The sequence below is a fragment of the Muntiacus reevesi genome, chromosome X (assembly GCF_963930625.1).
Source record: "Muntiacus reevesi chromosome X, mMunRee1.1, whole genome shotgun sequence".
Classification (NCBI taxonomy): domain Eukaryota; kingdom Metazoa; phylum Chordata; class Mammalia; order Artiodactyla; family Cervidae; genus Muntiacus; species Muntiacus reevesi.
The window spans coordinates 143,086,858-143,114,752 of NC_089271.1; the positions used below are offsets into that span (position 1 = coordinate 143,086,858).

At 37.6% G+C, this 27,895-nt stretch overlaps 1 protein-coding gene across 2 annotated transcripts in view; it reads right to left on the bottom strand.

Moving 5' to 3' along the window:
• Positions 1-1,364: 1,364 nt before the first annotated feature.
• Positions 1,365-27,895, bottom strand: part of DNAAF6 (dynein axonemal assembly factor 6) — a 44,789-nt gene continuing 18,258 nt past the window's right edge. For both annotated transcript variants that reach the window (XM_065916532.1, XM_065916531.1), the window contains exons 6-7: positions 6,279-6,364; positions 1,365-1,525 (exon numbers count right to left, since the gene is read on the bottom strand). In XM_065916532.1, the coding sequence (XP_065772604.1) occupies positions 1,396-1,525; positions 6,279-6,364 (216 nt within the window). In that variant the 3' untranslated portion in view covers positions 1,365-1,395. The remainder of the gene's footprint in view (positions 1,526-6,278; positions 6,365-27,895) is intronic.

A 27,895-nucleotide genomic window follows, 5' to 3' on the forward strand; every position in this document is an offset into this window, starting at 1 on the left:
CCCCTAGAGGAGAACATAGGCAAAACACTCTCCGACATAAATCACAGCAAGATCCTCTATGATCCACCTCCCAGAATCTTGGAAATAAAAGCAAAAATAAACAAATGAGACCTAATTAAACTTAAATGCTTTTGCACAACAGAGGAAACTATAAGCAAGGTGAAAAGACAGCCTTCAGAATGGGAGAAAATAAGAGCAAATGAAGCAACAGAGAATGAATCTCAAAAATATACAAGCAACTCCTGCAGCTCAATTCCAGAAAAATAAATGACCCAATCAAAACATTGGCCAAAGAACTAAACAGACATTTCTCCAAAGAAGACATACAGATGGCTAACAAACACATGAAAAGATGCTCAACATCACTCATTATTAGAGAAATGCAAATCAAAACCACTATGAGGTACCATTTCACGCCAGTCAGAATGGCTGCTATCCAAAAGTCTACAAGCAATAAATGCTGGAGAGGGTGTGGAGAAAAGGGAACCCTCTTACACTGTTGATGGGAATGCAAACTAGTACAGCCACTATGGAGAACAGTGAGGAGATTCCTTAAAAAACTGGAAATAGAACTGCCATATGACCCAGCAATCCCACTTGGGCATACACACTGAGGAAACCAGAACTGAAAGAGACACGTGTATCCTAATGTTCATTGCAGCACTGTTTATAATAGCTAGGACAAGGAAGCAACCTAGATGTCCATCACCAGACGAATGGATAAGAAAGCTGTGGTACTTATACACAATGGAATATTACTCAGCCATTAAAAAGTATACAATTCAGTCGGTTCTGGTGAGGTGGATGAAACTGGAGCCCATTATACAGAGTGAAGTAAGCCAGAAAGAAAAACACCAATACAGTATACTAACGCATTTATATGGAATATAAAAAGATGGTAACAATATCTTTATATGCAGGACAGAAAAAGAGACACAGATGTATAAAACAAACTTTTGGACTCTGTGGGAGAGGACGAGGGTGGGATGATCTGAGAGAATAGCATTGAAATATGTATATTATGAAGTGTGAAACAGATCACCAGCCCAGGTTGGATGCATGAGACAAGTGCTCAGGGCTAGTGCACTGGGAAGGCCCAGAGGGATGGGATGGGGAGGGAGGTGGGAGGGGAGATCAGGATGGGGAACACATATAAATCCATGGCTGATTCATGTCAATGTATGGCAAAAACCACTACAATATTGTAAAGTAATTAGCCTCCAACTAATAAAAATAAATGAAAAAAAATAAATATATAAAAAGTAAAATTTTTTAAAAACTAACAGATAAACAAAAAAAAATGTCAGAATAATAAAGACAGAAAACATTATTTAATTTTTTCAGTTATTTTTTAATCAGTGTTATTTGCCACTTTTCATCCTTGTCCATACTGTTTCAGAAGAAATTAATGAAATCCAACTCTCGTTTCATAGTCATGGTGACTTCGAGAGTCTCAGTATCGAGTATATAGAAGGCTTTGGCACTGCTGCAGTCCACAGGATGGGGAAGGGTTACCAGCAGCTTCCTGAAAAAAAAAATGAAAACCTAGAATCAGTGACATCAAGAAGATACCACTTTTAATAAAAGCAATAGGAAGCAATATATATCATCACAATGTTAGAAACCAAAAAACTAGACAGTATGAATACTGGATCAAAAATATGCCTAATTAACACAAACAGTATACCTTTTTTTTTTGGGGGGGGGGCCCTCAAAATCCAAGCAGCAGTTTGGATCACCTCTCAATGCAGGAGACTAAGAGACTCGGATTTGATCCCTGGTTGGGGAAGATCCCCTGGAGGAGGGCATGGCAACCCAGTCCAGCATTCTTGCCTGGAGAATCCCATGGACAGAGGAGCCTGGCAGGCTACAGTTCATAGAGTCACAAAGAGACAGACACGACTGAAGTGCCTTAACAAGCAAGCAAGCTTTTTTCTAAATTGACTTCATTTTGCATTACATAAACATAGTCTCAGGCTATGTTTATTGGCATAGAAATAGAACCTCTGCAACTTTAAGTTGTTTGGATAGATCTGTTGCCAGTCATCCTTATGTGTAGAAGAAATGTGACTGCCTGACAGAAATCTGAAATTCAAATAGTTCTACAATAATTCTGCTAGCACTACTTTAAACTGAGTCTCTACTCCAGGTGTAGTTATTGAAACTCAGACCTGCAGTGATATCAGTACCAAATCAATGTGTTTTCTTTTGCTTGCCTCTGGTTCTTTCTACTTTACATTGACAGAAATTTCCTGTGAGAGACTGCTGAGTGTAGTTTGTGGTTTATGGCTCAGTTGTTGGATAGCTGTATGCTTCAGACGCATGGCTGGGATGAGACATCCATAAATATGTCATAATGGTATGAATCTGAATTATGCATGGGGTCAGCACATGCTGGTATCTGAAGAAAATGAAATACATGAAGCACTTGTTACCTCACATTCTCAATAGAGAAGGCTTGAGGATCTCTATAGAAAGTGGACAGAAAAGCTCTTTTAGAAGGTCTAAGATCCAAGTCGGTAAAGGAATATGGTACTTTGGGTAATTTTTAGGGAGTATTTATTGAATACTTGTACAAAGAACTAGTATTTGAAAACAAAATCCTCGAAAATCAATCTCACTATTCATTTGCAAAGACCTAAATTCAGGAAACTGGCCTCATTAAAAGTATTTATCACACAGCTTTGGAACCTAAAGGAGAAGTTTTCTGTTACTTTTGTTCCATTCCAGATATTTGGGGTAGGAGAAACAATTCTCTCCACTTGAAGTAATGAAATCGCAATGTATTTTAATATACCCGGTAATATTTGGAATCTTAAGAAAAAAAGTAGGTGGAAAAACCATGTAGAGTCCATCTTTTTTTTTTTTTTTTTTTGACTGTGCCATGAAGCTTGCAGGATCTTAGTTCCCTGATCAGGGATTAAACCAGGCCCTTGGAAGTGAAAGTGTCAAGTTCTAACCACTGGACAGCCAGGGAGTTCCTGAGAGTCCGTCTTTTTAAAGTTGTTTACAATATAGCTTGTACTAGAGTTAAATTTGCTTCATCCCTTATTCTACAAATGATAATATATTTACTTTTAAAAGAAAGCAAAGTTCAGTGGTGACAGTTTCATTGCACTAAAAGACAACTATCAATCAGCTGAAGAAGTTCCAATGATAATGTGCACTTCTCTGTCCAGAGAGAAATAAATTCAAAAACTGACAGTGGCCATTGGAATGATCCATCCATCCCTGCAGTTTTGTCTAGTCCTTAGTAGTATAGCTTCACATACGAAAATTTTGAGTAGAAACTGTGTAGAGTAGAAACTTATTTAGGCTCTTAAAGAAGGAAAGTATTATTTGTTGAGTGAATGAATAAATGAATGAAAAGCAAACAGGTCACTACAAAATGATATTTGAATAACTAGTATAGATCAGTACTACAATAAAATATGAGTGAACATTTAAACCCAATCTCTCTGCCTTTACATTGAAAAATATTTGCTTTTTAAGAAGCTGAAGTTTAGTCACTGATCAAATGTTTATCCAGTGTTAAATGGATAACCAACAAGGTCCTACTATGTAGCACAGGGAACTCTGCTCAATGTTATGTGGTAGCCTGGATAGGAGAGAAGTTTGGGGGAGAACAGATACATGCATATGTTTGGCTGAGTCCTTTTGCTGTCCACCTAAAGCTATCATAACATCGTTAATTGGCTATACTCCAATATAAAATAAAAAGCAAAAAAAATGTCTCTCCAAGTGTTGCTTTTCTTTAGAAATTATTTAAATGCAAATAATAATATATGAAAGTAAAAACAAAAAATTATCTATACAGTGAATTCTAATTTAGAGACTTACATGCTTACATTTATATTAGAGAATTCAAGCTGATGTTTCTTGCCAAGAGATTTAAATATATAACAACCTTGTTCTGTGCATATTCACATAATGCACTTTTTATTTTATGTATTTTATGAATTATTTGATTTACATATCTGGGCTTTTTTAAGGTTTCTGTTGGAGACATAACTATTTTCAAAGAAAGCAGAAACAGCTACTGAGCTGCAATTCACTATTCCATTTAGAAAACTTTTTTTAAGGTGTTTATGTCTTTGAATATCAGTCAACTCAATCTAAATCAAAGGAGCACAGCAAAGGTGAGATAATCTAAAGTACCACACAATCAGAAATTAACTCATATTTATCTTTAGAATGTGTTTTTATTATCACATTCAAGGAATTCATTGATGAAATTCTTAGAATCCATCTTAAAAAATAATGAAACTCCATATGAAGATAAAGTCAGGAGATTTTGAGACATTATACAATTTCCCCTATCTTTCCTCCTTTCTATCTACCCTGTTGGGAATCTATATGCCAAAACAACCAGTTTTTTAAAATGAAGGATTCAGCAAACCTTTCTTTTCATTCTATAATGCTAAAAATCTGGGTTTTATTCATAATTTTAATGCAATTGACTATCAATAGACTGATATCTAGTCAATTTAGTTAAAATAATTCCGCTCGTTTTCCCTTATAGGTTCATGAGCAGAATGTCCACTGTAATGCTTCTTGAAACCAGTAAGCATAGTGTTACAGGGTGTCAAAGTTAGAAACTAAAGAAAGTAGATGTGAATATCGGCAAACTCAAAGCAAGACACATTTCCAATAATACAAGTTCAGATAATAACAGGGCTTCAAAGAATGTTCAAGTTTTCAGGAAAAGTGATAAAAATTTTAATTCTATCTTCTCTCTTCTATCTTAATTAATGAACTTTTTCTTAACAGTATTTTTATGTGCTGAGCATTTAATATATAAGTACTGTATAATCCAAATGACCTACTGCGGCCCAATTTTTATATGGAAAAATATCTCTGTGTGAGTCTTTCATTTAGTGGGCTTTGAAAGATATCTATAATGACAGCATAGCCAGAGCAGTTGCCTAAAGATTGATGGAGACAGTGAGAACCACTATGGGAATGGATATTAACTTCATGGTGTGTAGATATGTCTGTGCTTTTAACAAGTGTGCAAATATCATGGAAGATTGACTGTTCATCTGACCAACTTTCCTTGCAAAGGTTGTGTGGAGAGAGTAAATGTGTGTACAGCATGTAATGAAGAAACTACTATACTCCTTGATGTCAATGGTGAGAATAAGGAATGTGATTTTCATAACATGAAACAATTTTTGAGTGAATATATTTTTTAAATTATATTAAGTAAGGAGAAAATATTTGATATGTGTTTCTCTGTAGATCATTTGTGGTTAAATTCCTCTATTGTAGAAATCAAGGTTAAGCTACGCATGTACATTGGTGTGTTTACACATAGAAGTCTTTTGTAGCAGAGATCTAATTTTGTTATTTTCCCAAAGCCCTATGATCAACAAAGAAGAACTATAGGTACTGATAACAGAAGGAAGATAATATGCTAGCAGCTGACTGCTCCCCACACCCATTTTGTCTATAAGTCAACAGAGAAAGGACCACTGCAGTCAACCAAGTGTGCTAACTGCTATACATCCAGCTGAAAAGTGAACAAAGCAGTGAGATATTCAGATATTTTATCTAGCACACATGCCAGGTTCTATCGATTCCCTCCTTATATAGTTAGTTTTGAGAGACAGGGTTGATTTATCCAGGTTTCAGGGTAAACATTTTATCAAAATTTTACCTTATATATTGTGTTTGGGGAACATGATTTGAACTTGTATAATCACAAGACTATTTTTGAAAATATCAAATGTTTAATTGAATTATTCCATTATCACCTGCATTAATTTAAAATGTATTCATGCAACTTGAGGATCCAGTGATAAGTTAGCTGTTAGATTTTTACTTTAAGTAATTGATAAGACTTTTCATTGATTTTTATATGAATATAATCAAACAACTTTAGAGCCCCACAATACTCAAAATGTTTAAAGATTGCTTCTTTCATGCCATCACTGTACCAAAATATCACACACAAGACTTACAACTTAAGAGATTTTCACCTCTAGCTATTTTTCCTCACAGATAAGCAAACTGCATCTGAATGTCAGGGACTATGTTTTGGTGGTATCAACCTACTCCAAATCTGTGCATGCAAAGTGGTAAAAAATCTAAGTATTTACAAATCTATTTATGTTTATATTAACCAGATCAAACATCTGAATGATTAACTGACTTTTTCACTTTTCTTCTGACTTTGGGGGTGATACAAAATAACTATATACACTTTTATAAAGGATATTGACTAAAGATTCATTAACATCATAACTTTCATTATTCTAGCTCCAAGTTTTACTCACTTATTAGGAGTACGGAGGTCAAAGATCGTCTCCTGAATGTCGATTTTAATATCAGAAGGGTTGGTGTTTGGCAGTTTAATTTTCACCTGAAAGAAAAAATGAGAAGAAAAATACTGTTGTCTTGAAGCACAATTTGAAGAGTCCAGTAAAATAAGAGGGAATGAGAACTAAAATTTATTTAAATGCCGACTATGTGCCAGACTCTGCTCTTATAACAATCTTGAGAAGCAGTGTTTATTACCTTCATTTTACGGATGGAGAAACCAAGATACATAGAAGTTTAGTGAGTGAACCAAGGCAACCATCTGTAATTTGACTAAGATTATCTGCCTTCAAAGTTAGTATTGAAACACTTTGGTTACATGCCAGTAACTTCATTGCTTGAAGGTGCATGCTAGTACACCTGCTAGAGCTGGGAACCTTCCACTGCCTTTATATCACTGGGTACTTTGTATAAAAAATGGTTAATTCTCATGTTGCATGTGGGTTGGTGATGCTTGTTGGGTGTGGGTTGGTGACGTTATGTTGTAGTCTTTAGGCATAAACTCCCATGCCACATTTCCTAGAGAAATGTAGGAGTCCAGAAAACTTGCTAACATAACAAAAGAGAAACAACAATATGACCACTACTCAAAAATGGGACTATTTATTGATTTAGTAAGATTTCACTCAAAACTGTCTCATCTCAGTTACCACATGGCCCAGCAATTCAACTCCTGAGTATATATATATATGTGTGTGTGTGTGTGTGTGTGTGTGTGTGTTTATTCAAGAGCATTAAAAACAACCACTCAAACAAAAATATGCACATAATGTTTTTGTTCAAGGTAGCATTATTCACAATAGCCAAAAGGCATAAAAAACCCAAATGCGCATCAACCAATGAATGGATAAACAAAATGTAGTCTATCCCTACCGTGGAGTATTATTCAGCCATAAAATGGAGTGAAGTACTATTACATGAATGATCCTTGAAAACATTAAGCTAAAAAGTCACATATTGTAGGATTCTAGTTATCTGGAATATCCAGAATAGGCAAATCTATAGAGAATGAAAACAGATTGGTGGTTACTGGAGGGACTAGGGAAGGAGAAAAGAGGTGTGACAAAAGGATTTCCTTTTGGGTTAATGAAAATTTTCTGGAATTAGATAGTGGTGATGGTTGTGCAACATTGTGAGCACACTACATGTCACTAATGGTAAATTGTATATTATGTGTATTTTATCACAATACAAAGTCTCATCTCTAACTCTAATCCATTCTCTTTTCAATAGAAGTTGATCTCTCTTGGCATATAGTTTCCATAAACAAGTTTAAGTCAAATTATGAAATCTTCACTAATATGAGCTAGAAGACTTGAAATACTGAACATCTGTTGAGTTCAGAGCTGGAATAGCAAGGATAAAAGCAATACATTATGAAGAAAATACAAATCAAATAGTGGGAAAAATCAGAATTTCTTACAAGAAGCTTAAAATAGGCAATAGTGTTTTCACAATATTAAGTATGAGAATAAATACATGTCTGTGAGTTATATTTTACTTTATTAAATCTGTATATAAACAAACATTTGTAAATAGAACTCTGGAGGTCCTACCATCTAAATGCATCCTTTGGTTCATATTTTCATTAAACAAAGAATTACCTCCTAATTTATATTTTGAAAATTCAAACCTTCTAAAATAGAGATGCTTTTAATGAGAGAACAGAACATTTCTCAAAGAGGTAGTTATAGAGGCTCTACCTCAAATTAAATGAGCAGTCTATTGGACAAGAAAGACCAATTTTTACCACAATAACATTCAGATAGGATAGTCGGGTTGAGATGTTCTTTAGTTGCCAGATGACTCATTTCACTTGGACTCAGAAATACAAAAATTTTTCTTTAGTTTGAAATGTTTATATCTTTCAAGGTAAAAGGTTATTTCCCCAGGGTTTAAATGACATTTGAGTTAAAAAAATGACTTACATGAAATTTTGATACAACTTTTGGGTAGAAACTTCAAAGTGGTTCTTAAAACTGCTTGCAAGTCTAGTCAAGGGTAATTCAGAAACAACTCAGTAATTTTTCCTCTTGAGGAAATTAAAATTGTATACTAAAATGGTTTCAGAGGAGAGACAGGAGAAAGAACAAATTAAGTGGAATGGTACACATTAATATCTCATAAAGTAGAAGAGTCAATGAAGAGTCAACAGAAAGACTCCTCCTGAAACATGAGTCAGACTTCTTCAAAAATACTTTTAATGAATACCTGGAAAATAGACATGGCTATTATTGACTTAGAACTGACTGTACCCAAGACCTAATGTGTCCAGTATTAGTAAACAGAGTATTTCACTGACCAAAGGAATTGGTTTTCCTCTCTTTACATAGGATACAAATCGAATTCGTTTCAAAGAAAAATTATTTTAATAGGTAACTAAGGAAAACTGATAAAAATTTCATTGGCAAATTTTCTTTTCATTTAATTTTATTAGTTGGAGGCTAATTACTTTACAATATTGTAGTGGTTTTTGCCATACATTGACATGAATCAGCCATGGATTTACATGTATTCCCCATCCCGATCCCCCCTCCCACCTCCTTCTCTACTCAATCCCTCTGGGTCTTCCCAGTGCACCAGGCCCAAGCACTTGTCTCATGCATCCAACCTGGGCTGGTGATCTGTCAAACTGAATTTCAAATCATTATAACTAGGTTCAAACACATCTTTATTAATCAAAATAGGGACCATCAACACATTTTTGCCAACAAGAAATAAGTTGGTTTAATCCTGTAGCATAAACATCCATGCTTCGAGATTTGACGAACTCTTGGAAAACATTTTCTACATCCTACTGGTTGTGGAAGCATGTTCCCTGCAAAAAACTGTCAAGATGCTTGAAGAAGTGGTAGTCAGTTGGCAAGAAGTCAGGGGAATATGGCAGACGAGGCAAAACTTCATAGCCCAATTCGTTCAACTTTTGAAGTGCTGGTTGTGTGACATGCAGTCAGGCATTGTCGTGAAGAATTGGGTCTTTTCTGTTGACCAATGCCAGCTGCAGGTGTTGCAATTTTCAGTGCATCTCATTGATTTGCTCTGAGCATACTTCTCAGATGTAATGGTTTTGCTGGATTCAGAAAACAGTTTTGCCAGATTCAGAAAGATGGATCAGACTGGCAGCAGACCACCAGTGACCATGACCTTTTTTTAGTGGAAGTTTGGCTTTGGGAAGTGATTTGGAGCTTCTTCTTGGTCCAACCACTGAGCTGGTCATTGCCAGTTTTCATATAAAATTAACTTTTTGCCACATGCCACAATCCGATTGAGAAATGGTTTGTTGTTGGGAAGAATAAGAGAAGACGACATGACAAAATGATTTTTTAAAAATTTGCAATCAGCTCATGAGACACCCACTTATCAAGCTTTTTCACCTTTCCAATTTGCTTCAAATGCTCAACGACAATAGAATGGTTGATGTTTATTTCTTTGGCAACATCTTGTGTAGCTGTAAGAGGATCAGCTTCAATGATCCTTTCAATTAATTGCTATCAACTTCTGAAGGCTGGCCACTATGCTCCTCATCTTCAAGGCTCTCATCGCCTTTGCAAAACTTCTTGAACCACCACTGCACTGTACATTCATTAGCAGTTCCTGGGCCAAATGTGTTGTTCACATCGCGAGTTGTCTCTGCTGCTTTACAACTCATTTTGAACTCAAATAAGAAAACCGCTTGAATTTACTTTTTGTCTAACATTACTTCCATAGTCCAAAATTAATATAAAATAAACAGCAAGCAATAAGTCATTTCCCTGGGTCGAGAAGATTCCCTGGAGAAGGGCATGGCAAACCACTCCAGTATTCTTGCTTGGAGAATCCCCATGGACAGAGGAGCCTGGTGAGCTGCAGTCTGTGTGGTCACAAGGAGTTGGACATGACCAAAGCAACTTAGCATGCATGCAAAGTAATTAGCAAAAAAAAAAGCACAAAGTGAGAAATGCACATTGAAATGATGTACAACATAATCACATTTATTAAGAATGCATTTTAACATCAAGTGGCAAATTTCAACAATGCAAAAACTGCAATTATCTTTGTACCAACCTAATAGTTACTGTTTATTAGTTATCTATTGTTGTATAACCAAAACCAATTATATCTCCTCCCTCCTTAATTTATGACTCAAAAACAACAATAAACATTTATTATCTTATATATATTTCATAGGTTAGGAATTCAGAAGTGGCTTAGTTGGGTAGTTCTGTCTTAGGTAGTTCTATCATGAGTTTATGCTCAAGATATTGGCTGAGCTGCAGATATCTGACGCTTTATTGGGACTAGAGAATCTGCCTCCAAGATGACTCACTCACATATCTGATGGCAAGAGTCCTCAGTGTTAAGGGAATCACTGACCAAAACAACCTACACTGGCTAGGCACCATAGTAACCATGTGTATGAGTTATCTTACAACAGGAGGTCCTGGTAAAGAATGTGGAACTAACAAGCTATCACCAACAGGAAGAATTCAGGAAAGGTCAAAAGGAGAGAGGAGATACTAGTTCATATGTCCTACCAACCTCCCAGAATCCTTCTCACTTGGCTGAGCGATACCATTAGGAAGGACCCTGAGTCAGAATGATTGGCCAGAGACAACCCAGAAACTAGCTCCATTACTATAAACTGGAGACTGTGAGCCACGTGGCAGAGAAGTTCTTCTATGTTGCCTTATCCTGCTACTTTCCACCCAGGCACCCCTTCCCAATAGTCTCTTGCTTTGTCAGCATGTGTGTCTCTTCAGATAATTCATTTCCAAGTGTTAGACAAGAGCCCATTCTTGGGCCCTTGAAGGGGTTCCCCTTCCTGCAACATCAGTTCTTCACCACATGGACTTCTCAATAGGACTTAGGGTCTTGACTGTCCTTATGACACAACAGCTGTCTTCTCCCCTGAGTGAATGATCCAAAGGTGTGAGGCAGAAGGCATGCCTTTCTCAGAAATGTAGCCTCAGAAGTTGTATACTTTCATTTCTATAATATCCTAGTGGTTATACAGGTCAGCCCCATTCGATGTGAGAGTGGAATACACAAAGGGAAGAATATCAGAAGGTGAGAATCATTGTGGGTCATCTCAAAGCCTGACTACCGCTATACCCAACACTAACTTAAGTTTACACTTCTGCCTTTCAGTCATGTGAATAAAACAGGAAGAGTCCACTAATTTAAAGCTTGTGAGATTCCTTCTTTCTACTTTCAGCTTGTCTTCAGGTGAGTAGTCAAAACTACTTCTTCAGTCTCTTTAGGAATTCACTTTGAGGCTTTCCTGGAAATGGGTAAATGTAGGTCAAATTGCTTACCAATTGTTTTCACTGTCATTCATTTATTCTCCCCTATGTGTTGTAACAGAGCTAGCTTAATATGCCAAAGCTTTTGGGAGTGGGGTCATTAATGTGAGATTGTCATTTTGAGTCTTAAATTTCCTCTTTATTGTCTTATTCATATGTTAGATTTATATGACAAGATGGTTCTTAAAGACAGTATATTACTATAATCTGTAAGTGATTAATATAGACTTTCCAGGTCCTCTATAAGTGTCTTTGATCATACTCTAAGTTGTTTGAAAATCAAAATGACAAAGTCAAATAGCAAGTGTTTGTTAGAAATCAACCATTTTAGGCTTTCTCCTCAACTGTCACTTCCTGTATGCCAGAACAGAAGAATAAGTGATACATACCTTATATATGTGACTTGACTAGTCTGTGTGATCTACTGAAATTTTAGTGAAGCTTAATATATACAGAAAAAATTGAAATACAGCAACCACCTCCAGTATATTTGATTCTCGACAAAGAAGTTAAGACTATATGAGTTTCCATTTGAAATACAAAAATATTAGGAGATTTTGATTAACAGAAAAATTTGGTTAAGTCTCATTTTGAATTGCTTCAGTGATAACATCTCATTGTTTACCTATGGAAACACATGTGAGATATTTTTTTCCAGTGCAACCATAGTATTTTATAAAAACTCTCAGGAGCAATGATAATCTATAGGAAAATGAAAAAAAAATTAAAGGTGGTAGATTCCCCTACTTTGAAATTGTATAAATATTTACCTCTGGAGAATAAAAATATGGAGATATATGTTCTCAAAAACTAAGATATGAAACCAACAGATATCTTTTAAAAGTAATGGATACATTTTCTATAACATTCCAGTACGATATGGCCATGTTTGTTTTGTAAGATCATGAGCATGATTCCTCTCCTCTCACAGGAGTCCAGAGTAAGCCCAGCTCATTCTGGAGTAAGAACACTCATCTAGAGGACCTTCATACTTCTATTGGTACCCACATTTATCCCCAAACACAGCCTCACTGCCATTATCTGTTTTGAGACTGTTGGAACTAAATTCATTATACTTTTTATCTCTATTTGTCAATAAACGCAGGAAGCCTCAGATAGTTCTAAGTCTTTCCTTATCACCTAATAATTACCATCTGGTCTTCCTAGCTTCTGTTTTGTTTCCATTTCCTACCCCTTACCAACCCATGAAACACTTCCGTTAGATCTTCTGGAACACATAGTACAACATCCCTTATCTCATAAGCCTCTCTGAATATTCTCTGCAACTTTTCTTAGTTTAACTGATGGTTTACCTTAGTTTACCTTGATGACACTGATTCCCTTATAGTCTTCTCAATTTGTGCCTGTCTTTTTTTCCCCTCCCAATTCCCATATATCATTAGGTCTGCCTCTGCTTCCTTCCATCTTTTTAAAAATAAATCTCATGTCTTCATACTATACCACCAATTACCCTCCTTGTTGGCACCATCTACCAATTCCTGTGCCAGATCTCCTACATCTATTTCTCTAAGAATAGTTCTTTGTTCTCTATTGATATTTCTAACATTAACTGGTATCTTGAACATTGGTGATTTAAATATCCACTTAGATAAACTTTCCAGCATCCCAGCCTTACTTCCTGATGGGGAGAGATGCCTTCAAGTCTTTGAACAAATTGCCTTCTCAGTAAGGTCTTCCCTTATCACGGTATTTAAAACTGCAGCCAATAGCTACTCTAGTACACCCTATCACTTCCCCTTACTTTTCCCCCTTCATAGCATTAATTACCTTCCAATGTAAAATAAAATTTATGCCTTTATTTTGTTCATTTAACTCTCCCACTGAAAGTATACTTTGTGAATACAGTGATATTTGTGTTTTGTTTATTACTATAGGATCTCAATGCTTAGAACAGTACCTGGAATATCATAGGTAATCAATAAATATGTTTTAAGTAAATGAATTTATACAAAGATGTTTCAATATTAAGAAATGGAATTTACCAATAGATCAAAAGTAAAAATATCATAGATCTCCATAAACATTAAAAAGGCATTTGATCAATCAGAATAGATGAGCAGGTTCTTAACACAACACAAAAGTGAGTATCAGGGTGAATGAAGAAACATCAGAAATATTCTAAAGGGGAGAAATAAGAAATAAAACCATTATTTACTACTATTATGTAACATAGTTCTGGAGGTACTAACTTATGTAATTCAATAGGAAAGAATTAGTAGGTAAAATTATCATTATCTGAAGGAAGAGCTGTGCGGAAGTGGCTGTGCAGTGCTGGAGCTGCAGCAGCTGTGTGGCGCTGGAGCGACTATGAGGAGATACCCCACGCCTAGGGCAGAGAAGCCCCAGCAAGACGGTAGGAGGGGTGAAATAGCGTTTAGAATCAAACCCCATACCCGCCAGAGACGTTCAGAGGGCTCAAACAAACCTTGTGTGCACCAGGACCCAGAGACACCACAGAGACCAAGACAGAACTGTGTCTGAGCATCTCCTGTGGAGGTACAGGTCAGCAGTGGACTGCCGCAGGGGCAGGGGCTCTGGGTGCAGCAGACCTGGGTGTGGCATAAGCCCTCTTGGAGGAGGTCGCCATTAACCCCACCATAAAGCTGCCAGAACTTACACAGGACTGGGGAAACAGATTCTTGGAGGGCACAAACAGAACCTTGTGTGCACCAGGACCCAGGAGAAAGGAGCAGTGACCCCAGAAGAGACTGACCCAGGCTGGCCTGTGATTGTCCAGGAGTCTCTGGCAAAGGCGTGGGTCGGCGGTGGCCTGCTGCAGGGTTGGGGGCACTGAGTGTAGCAGTGAGTGCATGGGACCTTTGCAGGAGGTCGCCATTATCTTCATTACCTCCACCATAGTTTGGTCATAGGTAAATAACATGGAGGGAACACAGTTTCAACCATCAACAGAAAATTGGATTAAAGATTTACTGAGCATAGCCCTGCCCATCAGAACAAGACCCAGGTTCCCCCTCAGTCAGTCTCTCCCATCAGGAAGCTTGCATAAGTCTCTTATCCTTCTCCATCAGAGGGCAGACAGACTAAAAACAACTCTCAGAGAAAACTAACCAAACTGATCACATGGACTATGACTCATGCCATGTAGGGCCACCCAAGACGGACGGGTCATGGTAGAGAGTTCTGACAAAATATGGTCCACTGGAGAAGGGAATGGCAAACCACTTCAGTATTCTTGCCTTGAGAACCCCACGAACAGTATGAAAAGGCAAAAAGAGAGGACACTGAAAGATGAACTCCCCAGGTCGATAGGTGCCCATTATGGTACGGGAGAAGAGTGGAGAAATAACTCCAGAAAGAATGAAGAGACGGAGTCACAGCAAAATCAACAGCCAGTTGTGAATGTGACTGGTGATAGAAGTAAAGTCCGATGCTGTAAAGAGCAGTATTGCATAGGAACCTGAAATGTTAGGTCCATAAATCAAGGCAAATTGGAAGGGGTCAAACAGGAGATGGCAAGAGTGAACATTGGTATTTAGGAATCAGTGGACTAAAATGGACTGGAATGGGTGAATTTAACACAGATGACCATTACATCTACTACTGTGGGCAAGAATCCCTTAGAAGAAATGGAGTAGCCATCATAGTCAACAAAGAGTCTGAAATGCAGTATTTGGATGCAATCTCAAAAAGAACAGAATGATGTCTGTTCATTTCCAAGGCAAACCGTTCAATATCACAGTAATCCAAGTCAACGCCAGTAATGCTGAAGAAGCTGAAGTTGAACGGCACTATGAAGACCTACAAGACCCTTTAGAACTAACACCAAAAAAAAAAAAAAAAGATGTCCCTTTCATAATAGGGGACTGGAATGCAAAAGTAGGAAGTCAAGAAATACCTGGAGCAACAGGCAAATTTGGCCATGGAGTACAGAATGAAGTAAAGACTTAGCAAAGGCTAATAGAGTTTTGCCAAGGGAACACACTGGTCATAGCAAACACTCTATTCCAACAGCAGAAGAGAAGACTCTACACATGGACATCACCAGATGGTCAATACCAAAATCAGATTGATTGTATTCTTTATAGCCAAAGATAGAGAAGCTCTATACAGTCAGCAAAAACAAGACTGGGAGTTGACTGTGGCTCAGATCATGAACTCCTTATTGCCAAATTCAGACTGAAATTGAATAAAGCAGGAAAACCACTAGACCATTCAGGTATGACCTAAATCAAATCCCTTACAATTATACAGTGGAACTAAGAAATAGATTCAAGGGATAAGATCTGATAGGCAAAGTGCCTGAAGAACTATGGGTGGAAGTTCGTGACATTGTACAGGAGGCAGGGATCAAGACCATCCCCAAGGAAAAGAAATGCATAAAGGCAAAATGGTTGTCTGCGGAGGCCTCAAAAATAGCTGAGAAAAGGCGAGAAGCTAAAGGCAAAGGAGAAAAGGAAAGATATACCCATTTGAATGCAGAGTTACAAAGAATAGCAAGGAGAAAACCTTCCTCAGTGATCAAAACAAAGAAATAGAGTAAAACAATGGAATGGGAAAGACTAGAGATCTCTTCAAGAAAATTAGAGATACCAAGGGAATATTTCATGCAAAGATGGGCACAATAAAGGACAGAAATGGTATGGACCTAACAGAAGCAGAAGATATTAAGAAGAGGTGGTAAGAATACACAGAAGAACTATACAAAAAAGATCTTCACGACCCAGGTAATCATGATGGTATGATCACTCACCTAGAGCCAGACATCCTGGAGTGAGAAGTTGAGTGGGCCTTAGGAAGCATCACTATGAACAAAGGTAGTGGAGGTGATGGAATTCCCATTGAGCTATTTCAAATCCTAAAAGATGATGAGGTGAAAGTGCTGCACACAATATGCCAGCAAATTGGGAAAACTCAGCAGTGGCCACAGGACTGGAAAAGGTCAGTTTTCATTCCAATCCGAAAGAAAGCCAATGCCAAAGAATGCTCAAACTACCACACAATTGCACTCATCTCACATGCTAGGAAAGTAATGCTCAAAATTCTCCAAGCCAGGCTTCAACAGTACATCATCCACGAACTTCCAGATGTTCAAGCTGGATTTAGAAAAGGCAAAGGAACCAGAGATCAAACTGCCAACATCCACTGGATCATTGAAAAAGCAAGAGAGTTCCAGAAAAATATCTACTTTTGCTTTATTGACTATGCCAAAGCCTTTGACTGTGTGGATCACAATAAACTGTGGAAAATTCTGAAAGAGATGGGAATACCAGGCCACCTGACCTGCCTCCTGAGAAATCTGTATGCAGGTCAAGAAGTAACAGTTAGAACTGGACATGGAGCAACAGACTGGTTCCAAATTGGGAAAGGAGTACGTCAAGGCTGTATATACTGTCACTCTGCTTATTTAACTTCTATGCAGAGTATATCATGAGAAACACTGGGCTGGATGAAGCACAAGCTGGAATCAAGACTTCCAGGAGAAATATCAATAACCTCAGATATGCGGATGGCACCACTCTTATGGCAGAAAGCAAAGAAGAACTAAAGAGCTTCTTGATGAAAGTGAAAGGGGAGAGTGAAAAAGTTGGCTTAAAACTCAAGATTCAGAAAACTAAGATCATGGCATCTGGTCCCATGACTTCATGGCAAATAGATAGGGAATGTGGAAACAGTGACAGAGTTTACTTTTGGGGGGCTCCAAAATCACTGCAGATGGTGACTGCAGCCATGAAATTAAAAGGCGCTTACTCCTTGGAAAAAAAGCTATGACCAACCTAGACAGCATATTAAAAAGCAGAGACATAACTTTGCCAACAAAGTTCTGTCTAGTCAAAGCTATGGTTTTTCCAGTAGTCATGTATTGATGTGCGAGTTGGATGGAGAAGACAGCTGAGTGCCAAAGAATTGATGCTTTTCAACTGTGGTGTTGGAGAAAACTCTTGAGAGTCCCTTGGACTGCAAGGAGATCCACCAGTCCATCCTAAAGGAAATCAGTCCTGAATATTCATTAGAAGGACAGATGCTGAAGCTGAAACTCCAACACTTTGGCCACTTGATGTGAAGAACTGACTCATTTGAAAAGACCCTGATTCTGGGAAAGATTGAAGGCAGGTGGAGTAGGGGACGACAGAGGATGAGATAGATGGTTGGATGGTATCACCGACTCAATGGACATAAGTTTGAGTAAACTCCAGGAGTTGGTGATGGACTGGGAGACCTGGCATGCTGCAGTCCACGGGGTCATAAAGAGTTGGACACGACTGAGCAACTGAACTGAACTGAACTGAAGGAAGAGTCTTCCGCCTGGAATGAACAGCAAGAATCAGGAAATAACTTGACATACTAAAGGAACAGAAAGAAGGCCACGGTGACTAGAACATAATGAACAAGGAAGAAAATGTGGCATGAGATGAAACTGAAGAGTATGCAGGGGCAGATAATCTGAGACCTCAAGGATTAAGATAAAGAATTTGGAGTTTGTCCTAAGTGCAATAAGAATCCATCAGGGGTGCTGAGTGAAGGAGTGATGTGATACACTTTTTAAAAGGATTTCTCTGGACACTGTGGGAAGTTTCCAAAGGAGCAACAGTGGGAACAGGGAGATGAATCAAGAGAGAATCATAATGGTCCAGTTGAGAGGTGATGGTGGTTTGAAAGATGATGGTAGTTGTTGTAGTAATAACAATTAGATGGATTTAGAATATATTTTGAAAGCAGAGCCGATAAGACTTGTTCATGAATTGCACATGAGGTATAAAGAAAAGAGAAATAAGGAATGGTTTAAATTTTTAGCTTGTGCAATTGGGTGAATGTTGTCGTCTCTTGAGATGAGGAATATCAATAGGAAATAGGCTTGGAGAAGACAAGAGTTCTGTTTTGGACATGTTAGGATTGCACCGCCTATTAAACAAGTAGGAGATGTCAAGTGAGAGGTTGGTTATAGGAACCTGAAGCTCATTGAAGAGATTAAGACTATACAGATAAACAGCATTTAAAACCATGGGACTAGATAGAAAGATATTAGAGAAATAATACATAGGTCTTTTTCAGAGACCTAGAGAACTTCAGGCAGGAGAAGAGCCAGTGATCTGGAAGCAAAGGAGATGAGGAATGTCCAGAGATTTTGGAGGAAAACCAGAAGAGTGAGGTCATTAAAGAGAAAAAATGTGTTGAGAATAAAATAGAAAGTGTCTTGCTACAGGGAACTAATGAAAAAGTGGTCAACCACAGAGTCTTTAAGAAATAAGAAATTCTGTACTATCTGAAAGTAGTTCTTGTCGGTGACTTCATTTTAAAAAAACACTCTTTAAGATTAAAGGGAAATGTTTTCTGATAAAATAGACTTCATTTAGTTACAGAGTCTTAATATAAAACAATTACAAATTGAGTATTGTTTGTGAGAGAGTAACATCAAATCAGCTAGAGAGATAAATGTATCATGTTTTGAATTAGGTTTTGTGAGTAGACAGATTAAAATTCTATTTGAAATATAAAGTTTATTAAAATGAATATTTTTGTATTCAAAAAAAAGAAGGAAGGAGTAATCAACAGGGTAGAATATTGCTGAGTGGTCATTCTCATGTCTTCAACCTCTGTTTTTCTAATTTTGTCTAGGACAACTCTTCATTTTTTTAGGATTGTTCCTCTTATTGCAGGATTTATAGAATCCCTGGCCCCTGAGTACTAAATGTCAATAACATCATGTAGCCAAAAATGCCTTTACCCATTTCTGTGTGCATGCTCAGTCATGTCCAACTCCTTCCAACCCCATGGACTGCAGCCTCTCCAGGTTCCCCTGTCCATGGAATTTTCCAGGCAAGAACACTGGAGTGGGTTTCCATTTCCTACTCCAGGGGATCTTCCCCACCCAGGGATCAAACCCGAGTCTCTTGCATCTGTTGCATTGGCAGGCAGATTCTTTACCACTGAGCCACTTGAGTAGCCCCTACCCAATTCTAGAAGTCCCCTAAGGGCCAGTACCATGACTACTTCTTTATGGTTTGTTCATTAAGTCTAATGACACACAGTAGCCACTCAATAAATATTACATGAGTAAGTGAATGGATTCCTGTCATTAACTGAAAAATATTCTTTTAGAAATTCCTAAACCAGGCCTTCTCTTCACCACCCATCTCTTCTCTCTCCTCCCTTTCACTGGTAAGCTGTCTCAAAGAATAATCTATATTTACTGCCTTCTCTTTCTCATTTCCTATCCACTTCTCAGCTTTCTGCAACCCAGTGTTAACCACTATCATGCCTCTGAAGCTGCTCTCTTTCAAAAATCACCAAAGACTTCTTAATCCTGCTTTACTTCTCTGCAGCAGTAGATACTATTATGGTTTTCCCCATCTCTGCATATCGTTTACATTCCTTTCCTTTATCCATCCCTCAAATACTTGTATTTTCTATGGTCTATCTGTGAATCTGCTTGCATGTATTCAGAAGGTTCTTCCAGTTCTGGTTCAAGAATTCTGGACCATATAATTAAGATATTTGATGAAACCTCCTCCAAATGACATAATCAAAATGTAAAATTACTGATTTTGCTACCAAGTAATATATATAGGACATCTTTCACCCTTATTTAATCCATGACCTTAAGCCCATCTCAAACTCCCTCTCACCCCCGCCCCCAGTCTATCTATCTATAGCTTTCTCATTACAGGGAACTTTTTTTTTTTACTACATACTGCAGCCTGTGGGATCTTCCCTAACCAAGGATCAAACTTGCATTCCCTGCAGTGGGAGTGAGGAGTCTTAACTACTGGACCAGTAGGGAAGTTTTATAGGGGACTTTTATTATCAACTCTACTAATTGTGCTATTATTTAAAACTTTAAATATATATAATTTCCATCATCAGATATATATTAAGTCTATACAGTTAAATTAGCTATTAAAGAGGTATTTATCCCCCTACCATCATTATGGAAAAATATTATGATATTAACTATAATGTATGTATATTACTGTAAGAATTGTTAGAAATTTAATTGAAGGTTTACTGTGCTGCCTGGAGCTGATAATGAGGAATTGTATTACAGCTCAAATATCTTTCTCCCTGCCACACAGTCTGATATATAACCAATCAAGTACAGTTAGCATAATCAGAAAGCCTAGAAAAAAAGGTGTCCATTCTCCAGAATTTTAAATGAAAAAGAGAATCCATTCCATTATCAAGCAGCCAAATCTATTTATTTATAAGAAGTAAATGAAAATGACTGTTTTAACCTTAAGAGAGAAATCGGGATTTGAGAAGCATACCATTCAAAAAACAAGTGACTTCTCAGAGGATGTGCAGACACTTTGCTCAGAATGATTGCTAGCTCTTTCTGAGATGAATACGTGTGATAAACATGTGACTCCTCATTGTGTCTGCCAGATGGTGACCGACTCCCATCCTATCCCTGACTCTTCATTCCCAGTTAGATTTAGAGATGGAGTAAGGCTCATATCCCAGTGAGGAGGTGACAATGAAAAATAAAAATAGGCTTAATGGCTTGTTTTTAAAGTCACATCAGCATGTTCCTTTATCAATAGAGATCCATTATAGTAGGAGCACCAAAATATTATGTATCCATTGCAGCTCAAAAAGAGTATGTATGAAGCCATCTGCTGGCTTGTCCCTGCTCCTCGAACAAATGATGGGCCATCTGGCAGAAAATCAAGAAACCTAGTCATTCATTTTTGGATTTTAGAGATAGTGTGCTGTTAAACACCCATAGGTGAAGATGGAAATCCACTGACCTACCTCTCCACTGCACCCATCCTCATTCCTGCCATCAACAGTCCTATGGGGAGGCCTCCTTACACATTTTTAATACCTAAAATTCCTTTTTCACACTCCCCAGCTGGCACCCAAAAGGTCAGGTACCACAGTCATCCCTGTTTGTCAGGGGTAGGCAGGCTCCCATTCTTCCCTTGCTTCTATGACAGTTTCCTGGCTTCTCCATCATCATTGTTTGTATCTCTAAAGCCTGCCACAATTCCAACCTCATTTCGTTGAGCTAACATCTCAGTTTTCAATGCTTAGCCTGGAAATTGACTGAGAATTTACAATGTCTGTTTGAACTTTGTCTCTGATTGTTGAGCCTCCCCAAGGGTCATCTATTTTGTCTTCAATTAGCCCCATTTCTGCAAGTTTCCTAGTATAACCCTCCATACTTACCCCTCTCCAAACACACACACTTACTACTTAAAAACAGTTCTACTTCATTCCAAGCCAGACGCAAAGCCAGCAGTCTGTGGTAGTATATTTTAACCCCTATAGAGAACAAACACCAATCTGAAAATCAACATCTCTAGTCTCTATCTTTGAATTCCATACATATTTGTATTTCAAACTCAGTATAGCCCAAACTTAATATTTTTGTTCTAGAATTTTGTCTTCTTTCTTTTGTACTCCATACCCGATCCCTAGAAAACAAACAAAACCACCTTTTGTTTACTCTCATTCCAGAAGTAATACAAAGTAGTTATAAAAAATGTAGAAAATTCAGATGAGCAAATATGAATTAAAAAACATAAGCCTGTTATCCAGGTATAAACCACTTTATCTTCCCATATCTTGATTAATGCCATCACCATTCACCCAGTCACCCAAGCTAGAAATTTGACTCCTGTTTCTCCCTTACACATCACATTCGACCACTTTCTAAATACTATCAATACTACAATTGAGAGCTTCCCTGGTGGCTCAGTGGTAAAGAATCTGCCTGCCTATGCAGGAGACACAGGTTCGATCCCTGTCTGGGAAGATCCCACGTGCTGCAGAGCAACGAAGCCCACACGCCACAACTACTGAAGACTGCCCACTTAGAGACACTCTGCTACAAGAGAAGCCACCTCAGTGAGAAGCCTGCACACTGCAGTGAGGAATAGCCCCTGCTCACCGAAACTACTAAAAAAAAAAAAAAAAAAAAAGCCCACGTGGCAACAAAGGTCCTGCACAGCCATAAATTAATTAATTCAAAAATACTACAATTGATCCTTGAACAACAATGAGTTTGAACTGTGTGGGTCCACTTATCTGTTTATTTTTTTTTAATAAATACATACTACAGGACTACACATCTGCAGTCGGTTGAATCCATGGGTGCAGATTCACAGATGTAGAGGGCCAACTATAAAGTCAGAATTAGATTTTTGACTATATGGAGTGCAGGCACCCCAAAATTCCACATTGTTCAAGAGTCAACTGTATCTTCAAAATGTCTACTGAAACCATTTTTTCCTCTTTGTCTCCACAGCCATAATCCAGGCTCTTATTTCTCTTACCTGAACTACTGCAATTGACTATCATCTGGTTTTCTTATCACCAGTCTCCCAAACTCACACTCATCTCTTACCATAATCTCCACCAAATTCTCCACCATAATCTGCCAAAATAGAGTTGTTCTGAAATATACATCTACTCATTTAACTCACCCACTTTAAAATGTCTAAGAACTCTAAACCCCACAGTAAGTCCAAATTTCATGGCATCTGAGTCTGTTCAGGCTACCATAACAAAGTACTACAGACTGGGAGTCTGAATATGCCAGACATGCCAGCATGATTGGCCTCCGGTGAAAGCTCTTTCTGGCTTATAGATGGTTACCTTTTCATTATGCTCACATGGCAGGGATAGAAAGCAAGCAGAGAAAGCACTCTGGCGTCTCTGATATAAGGGCACTAATATCATCATGATGGCCCTACCCATGTGACCTCATCTAAACCTAGTTACCTGCCAAAGGTTCTATCTCTGAATACCATCATGTTGGGAGTTAGGGTTTCAAGATACAAATTGAGGGGGACAAAATTCAGTCTGTAACATATGGTATGATATTCAAAGACTTTTACAACTAGCTCTAAGCTGGGTATTCTGTCTTATTACTTCATGCCAAAGAATTCTGGGGTTCGAAGACCATTACAAATAGTTCTCAAAATACATTGTATATTATACTTTCACAGGACTACACCTTTGTTCACCCTATTTACACTTCTTAGACAGCTTTTCCAACCTGGAAAACCATTATGTCCCTCAAATGTCATCAGATGCCACCTGTATTGTGAAGTCTACCTGAGTTTCCTCTTTTTTGTACCCAGATCACTTTGCATACATGTCTATCAAATTCAAGCTGGGCCTAGGTTCAAATTGTAGTTCTGCCAGAGTCTAAATGCATGACCTTAAGCAAGTTACTTAACTTCCTTGTGCTTCAGGAACTGTATTTGTAAAACAGGAATAATAGCACTTATTTCATCGAGTTTTGGTGTGGAGATTAATGAATAACTATGTGCAAAGTTCTTAGGGAAATGCCTGGCACATAGTAAGCATTGTATCAATTGTTTGTTGTTATTATATCATGTTAAGTGAAAACAATCAGGATAAAAACTTTTATTTATGGACTGTAAATGTAGGGAAATGGCTCCACTATGGCACTCTGGCAATCTTCCACTATTCACGGAGGCCATGTAAGCAAGGCTCAGCTGCAGTCTGCTGGAGGTCTTGGCAGAACATCCTGTAATTCTCTTGGAGCATGAGAAGACAGGCGGTCTTGTGAGGAGCTGTCTCAAGGCTGTTTCTTATCTGTCTTTCTACTTTGTGGGAAGCACCCTATCTTGCAGGAGGCTGTCATGAGGTTCCAACAAAGGACTTTCCACCTCCCTTTCCCTGGGTATAGATGCAGGCCATAAAACAGCTTAGTTGAAGTCTAGAGTTGGTTCTTCAGCAAGAGTGTCTCACTATTCACGTTACCTGTCATCTGGCTCCTGTAGTTCACTGTCGTCCTGTGGGGCAAAGGGACATGGGGATCTGATACCATGCTAATTCTGCTATGCCATTTGTGTAAATCATAAACTATATCCTTTGGGGTTTATTTCCTTATTGGATGGGGCTATGAAAATCTGTGCTGCTTATGGACTGTTTGATCTCTTAACAGTAATCACCTGGAGAGAAAGAGAACCTTATATCTATTTTGTTCAACACTGTATGTCAAGTGTCTGGCCTACAGTAAATGCTCAATAAGTATGTGTTGAATTTTAAAAATTACAGAAAACAATGACAAATATGTATTCAATGATATGTATCAAATCCATTATAGTAGAAGTCTTGTGGGGAGGAATGGAGAGTATAGAAGATAAATGATAAAATATGATTTAAGATAAAATAAAATAGGATTCTACTCATGAGGATTAAAGAAAAACATGCATGCCATCTAGGAGAAAAGGCCCTCTAGACTCTCTTGTGTTAGTACAAGAGACCTTGTAAGCTTGACCTTATTTTCTCACCTGTAATATAAGGAGGAAATCCTAAATCAACATCTTTCAAACTGTGTTCCAAAGAGCCCAAATTTTTCTCCTAGGAGCTGTGTCATGGATGATAGTACCTTTTAAACTAAGGCAGCAGTAATTGTTTTATATGTTTGGCTTTCTCATAGAATTTTGCTTGAAGAAAAGGGTTAGCAACCCAAAACAAAACAAACATGCAAACCACTGGCCTGGTTCTAGCTCTAAAATTAATGTACTGCATGATAATAATAGTTGATAATGCTGTGTTGAATACTGGGAAATTGCTGAGAGTAGACTTAAGGTGCTCTCACCACACACACACACACACACACACACACACACACACACACACACACACAAATGGTAGGCAAGGAGATGGTATGTTAATTAGCTTGACTGTAGGAATCATTTCACTATGTCTATCAAATCAACATATTATATGCTTTAAATACACATAATTTTTATTTAAAAATAAGATGCCTAAATATAGATTAAGGCAAGGGAAGCTTGGTAGCTACAAACTCAGAATTGGAGCAGCAGGCATAATATGAATAATGGAACCCTCTGGTTGGGGTTAGAAGGAAAGGATAGAAGGTTTGCTGAAAACATACATATTCCTAACTCTGATTTTTGTTTAGGACTCACTCTTTGATTTAGGACTCATAAATCTTGCTTTCTTACTTGGAGTCTGGAGAGGGTAAAGGAAAGGTGGTTCTTATAAATTTTTAAACTCCAAATCAGTCCTTGTATTTAAATAGATTGTTTATGGTCCTATTATTGGGTTGGCCAAAAAGTTCATTCAGGTTTGTCTGCAAGATGTGATGGAAAACACGAACGAACTTTTTGGACAACCCAGTACCTTCCTCAGCTTTAGCATAGGCCTTCTTCTTAAAGTCTCTGTGTCTGATTGTTACACAGAGATCAGATCCAGGCCCCAAACATCATATTTAGCTAATTCTAAGGTGCTATTTTCCTCACATTTTTATGTTTCTGTTATTGGGATGAATCACATAATCAATGTTTATATTTAATGTGGTAGTGTACCTATTTTTGCTTTGTTACTAAACAAATGGCATATCTACAATTTGATGACGTCTTAGAGTTGAGAAAATGCCATATTATTAACTGAAATACTTAAAGCTTAACATTAAGCTTAAAATACTCAAGCTTAAAATTTGTGCAAGAAATATTTGAGATGAGGTCATCAACCTCTGCAGTCGGAGCCTTCCCAGTGGGGTTAAGTAATAACAGTGGATGTCATAAAATTCAAGCTACAGTTGTTGTTTTTTTTTCTTTTTTTAGAGACACACAGCTTACCAGTACACCACTGTCCAAATTATTCTTTATTCTTACTTACACTCAATGCTTACGCAAATAGGCCATGCTATTTCATGCCTGGATACCTTGCCATGTGCTCTTACTTCTGTTTGGAAAGCTCTTCTTGGAATGTTGTCCACTGGAGAAATTCTATCCACCCAGCGTTGATCCCTTTCTACTTTGTCACCACATATCTGGTATATGCCTCTAAATATATACTTACCACACTGAACTACAATGATTTATTAGGTTTCCATCCCCTTAACTGTAAATTCCCTGATGGCAATTGACTGTTAATTATTTGTCTTTGCATCCCTAATACTTAAGGACAGTGCGTAATAAGCAGTAGTATTCAGTAAGTATTTAAAGATTGAATGTATGAATAAAAAGAATACTATACATGTGGTGAAGTCCCATAGCATGAACAAATATTTCATTTGTCTCTGACTTCAAAGGTGTTCATGTCTTATCCAAACCTTCTGAACTCATGATAAAATTACAATCATCAACACAGAGCATAATTGTTAAATATAAAATGAGTTAAATTATGCTAGTTTTATTTCTCTAATCAACTATAAGATCATTAGAGGGGGAGATCAAGTCTTTTTCTGTACATGCCTGTTTCAGACAAACTATACACTCCTATTCTGAGGTGTGATTTAGTTTCCAAGATTCTTCACTCAGAATACCTTTATTATTAATGCTAGTAGTAATTTTCATGAGAGAAATGCCAAGGCTCACAACAGTTTTATTTATTTAAGGCCTAACATTTCTTTAGAGTTTAGAGTAATTCACAATATCAAACATCAAAAACATAATCTTACAGTCATTTAAGAGGGAGAAATTTGAATATTACTGGTAAAACCCTGGGGCTAATTACTTCAAGATCACTTGAAACCTAACTCATTAGAGTTTGAAAAATCTCCTGAGGTCCTTAAAGATGCTATTCCCATTATGTTATTTGATCCAATTGAATGTTTTAGATTTTGTTAATAAGAGAAAACCTGAAATTTATGCAAAAGAGAATCCATTTACCAGTTGCTTAAGGAAAAATATTAAGTATCTCCTATGGGCACCTCAGTATTCTATGTCATAGAGTATTCTAAAAGAGAGATGGGAAAATACAGATGCACAGCCTCTAATCTCAAAAAATAAACTCCCAGCACCAAACACCAGAATTACTAGTGTATATTGCCAAAGTGAGTTGCATTTCACATTCTTTGTTAGATCCAGTAAGGTAGTCTCACTGATATCACTGGTATTGCTATTGTTACACAGAAACAAACATCCTTTGCTTGGCAAAGGATGCCCTCCAACATGCTGTACGTCATTCAGCAGGGAGCCAAGCAACATTTTGGATGTCTTTTTTTTTTTTTAATTGTAGTGGTTTTTGCCATACATTGACATGAATCAGCCATGGATTTACATGTGTTCCTCATCCTGATCCCCCCTCCCAGTTCCTTCCCCATCCCATCCCTCTGGGTCTTCCCAGTGCACCAGCCCTGAGCACTTGTCTCATGCATCCAACCTGGGCTGGCGATCTGTTTCACACTTGATAACATACATGTTTCAATGCTATTCTCTCAGATCATCCCACCCTCGCCTTCTCCCACAGAGTCCAAAAGTCAACAGACTATACATCTGTGTCTCTTTTTCTGACCTGTATATAGGGTTATCATTACCATCTTTTTAAATTCCATATATATGCGTTAGTATACTGTATTG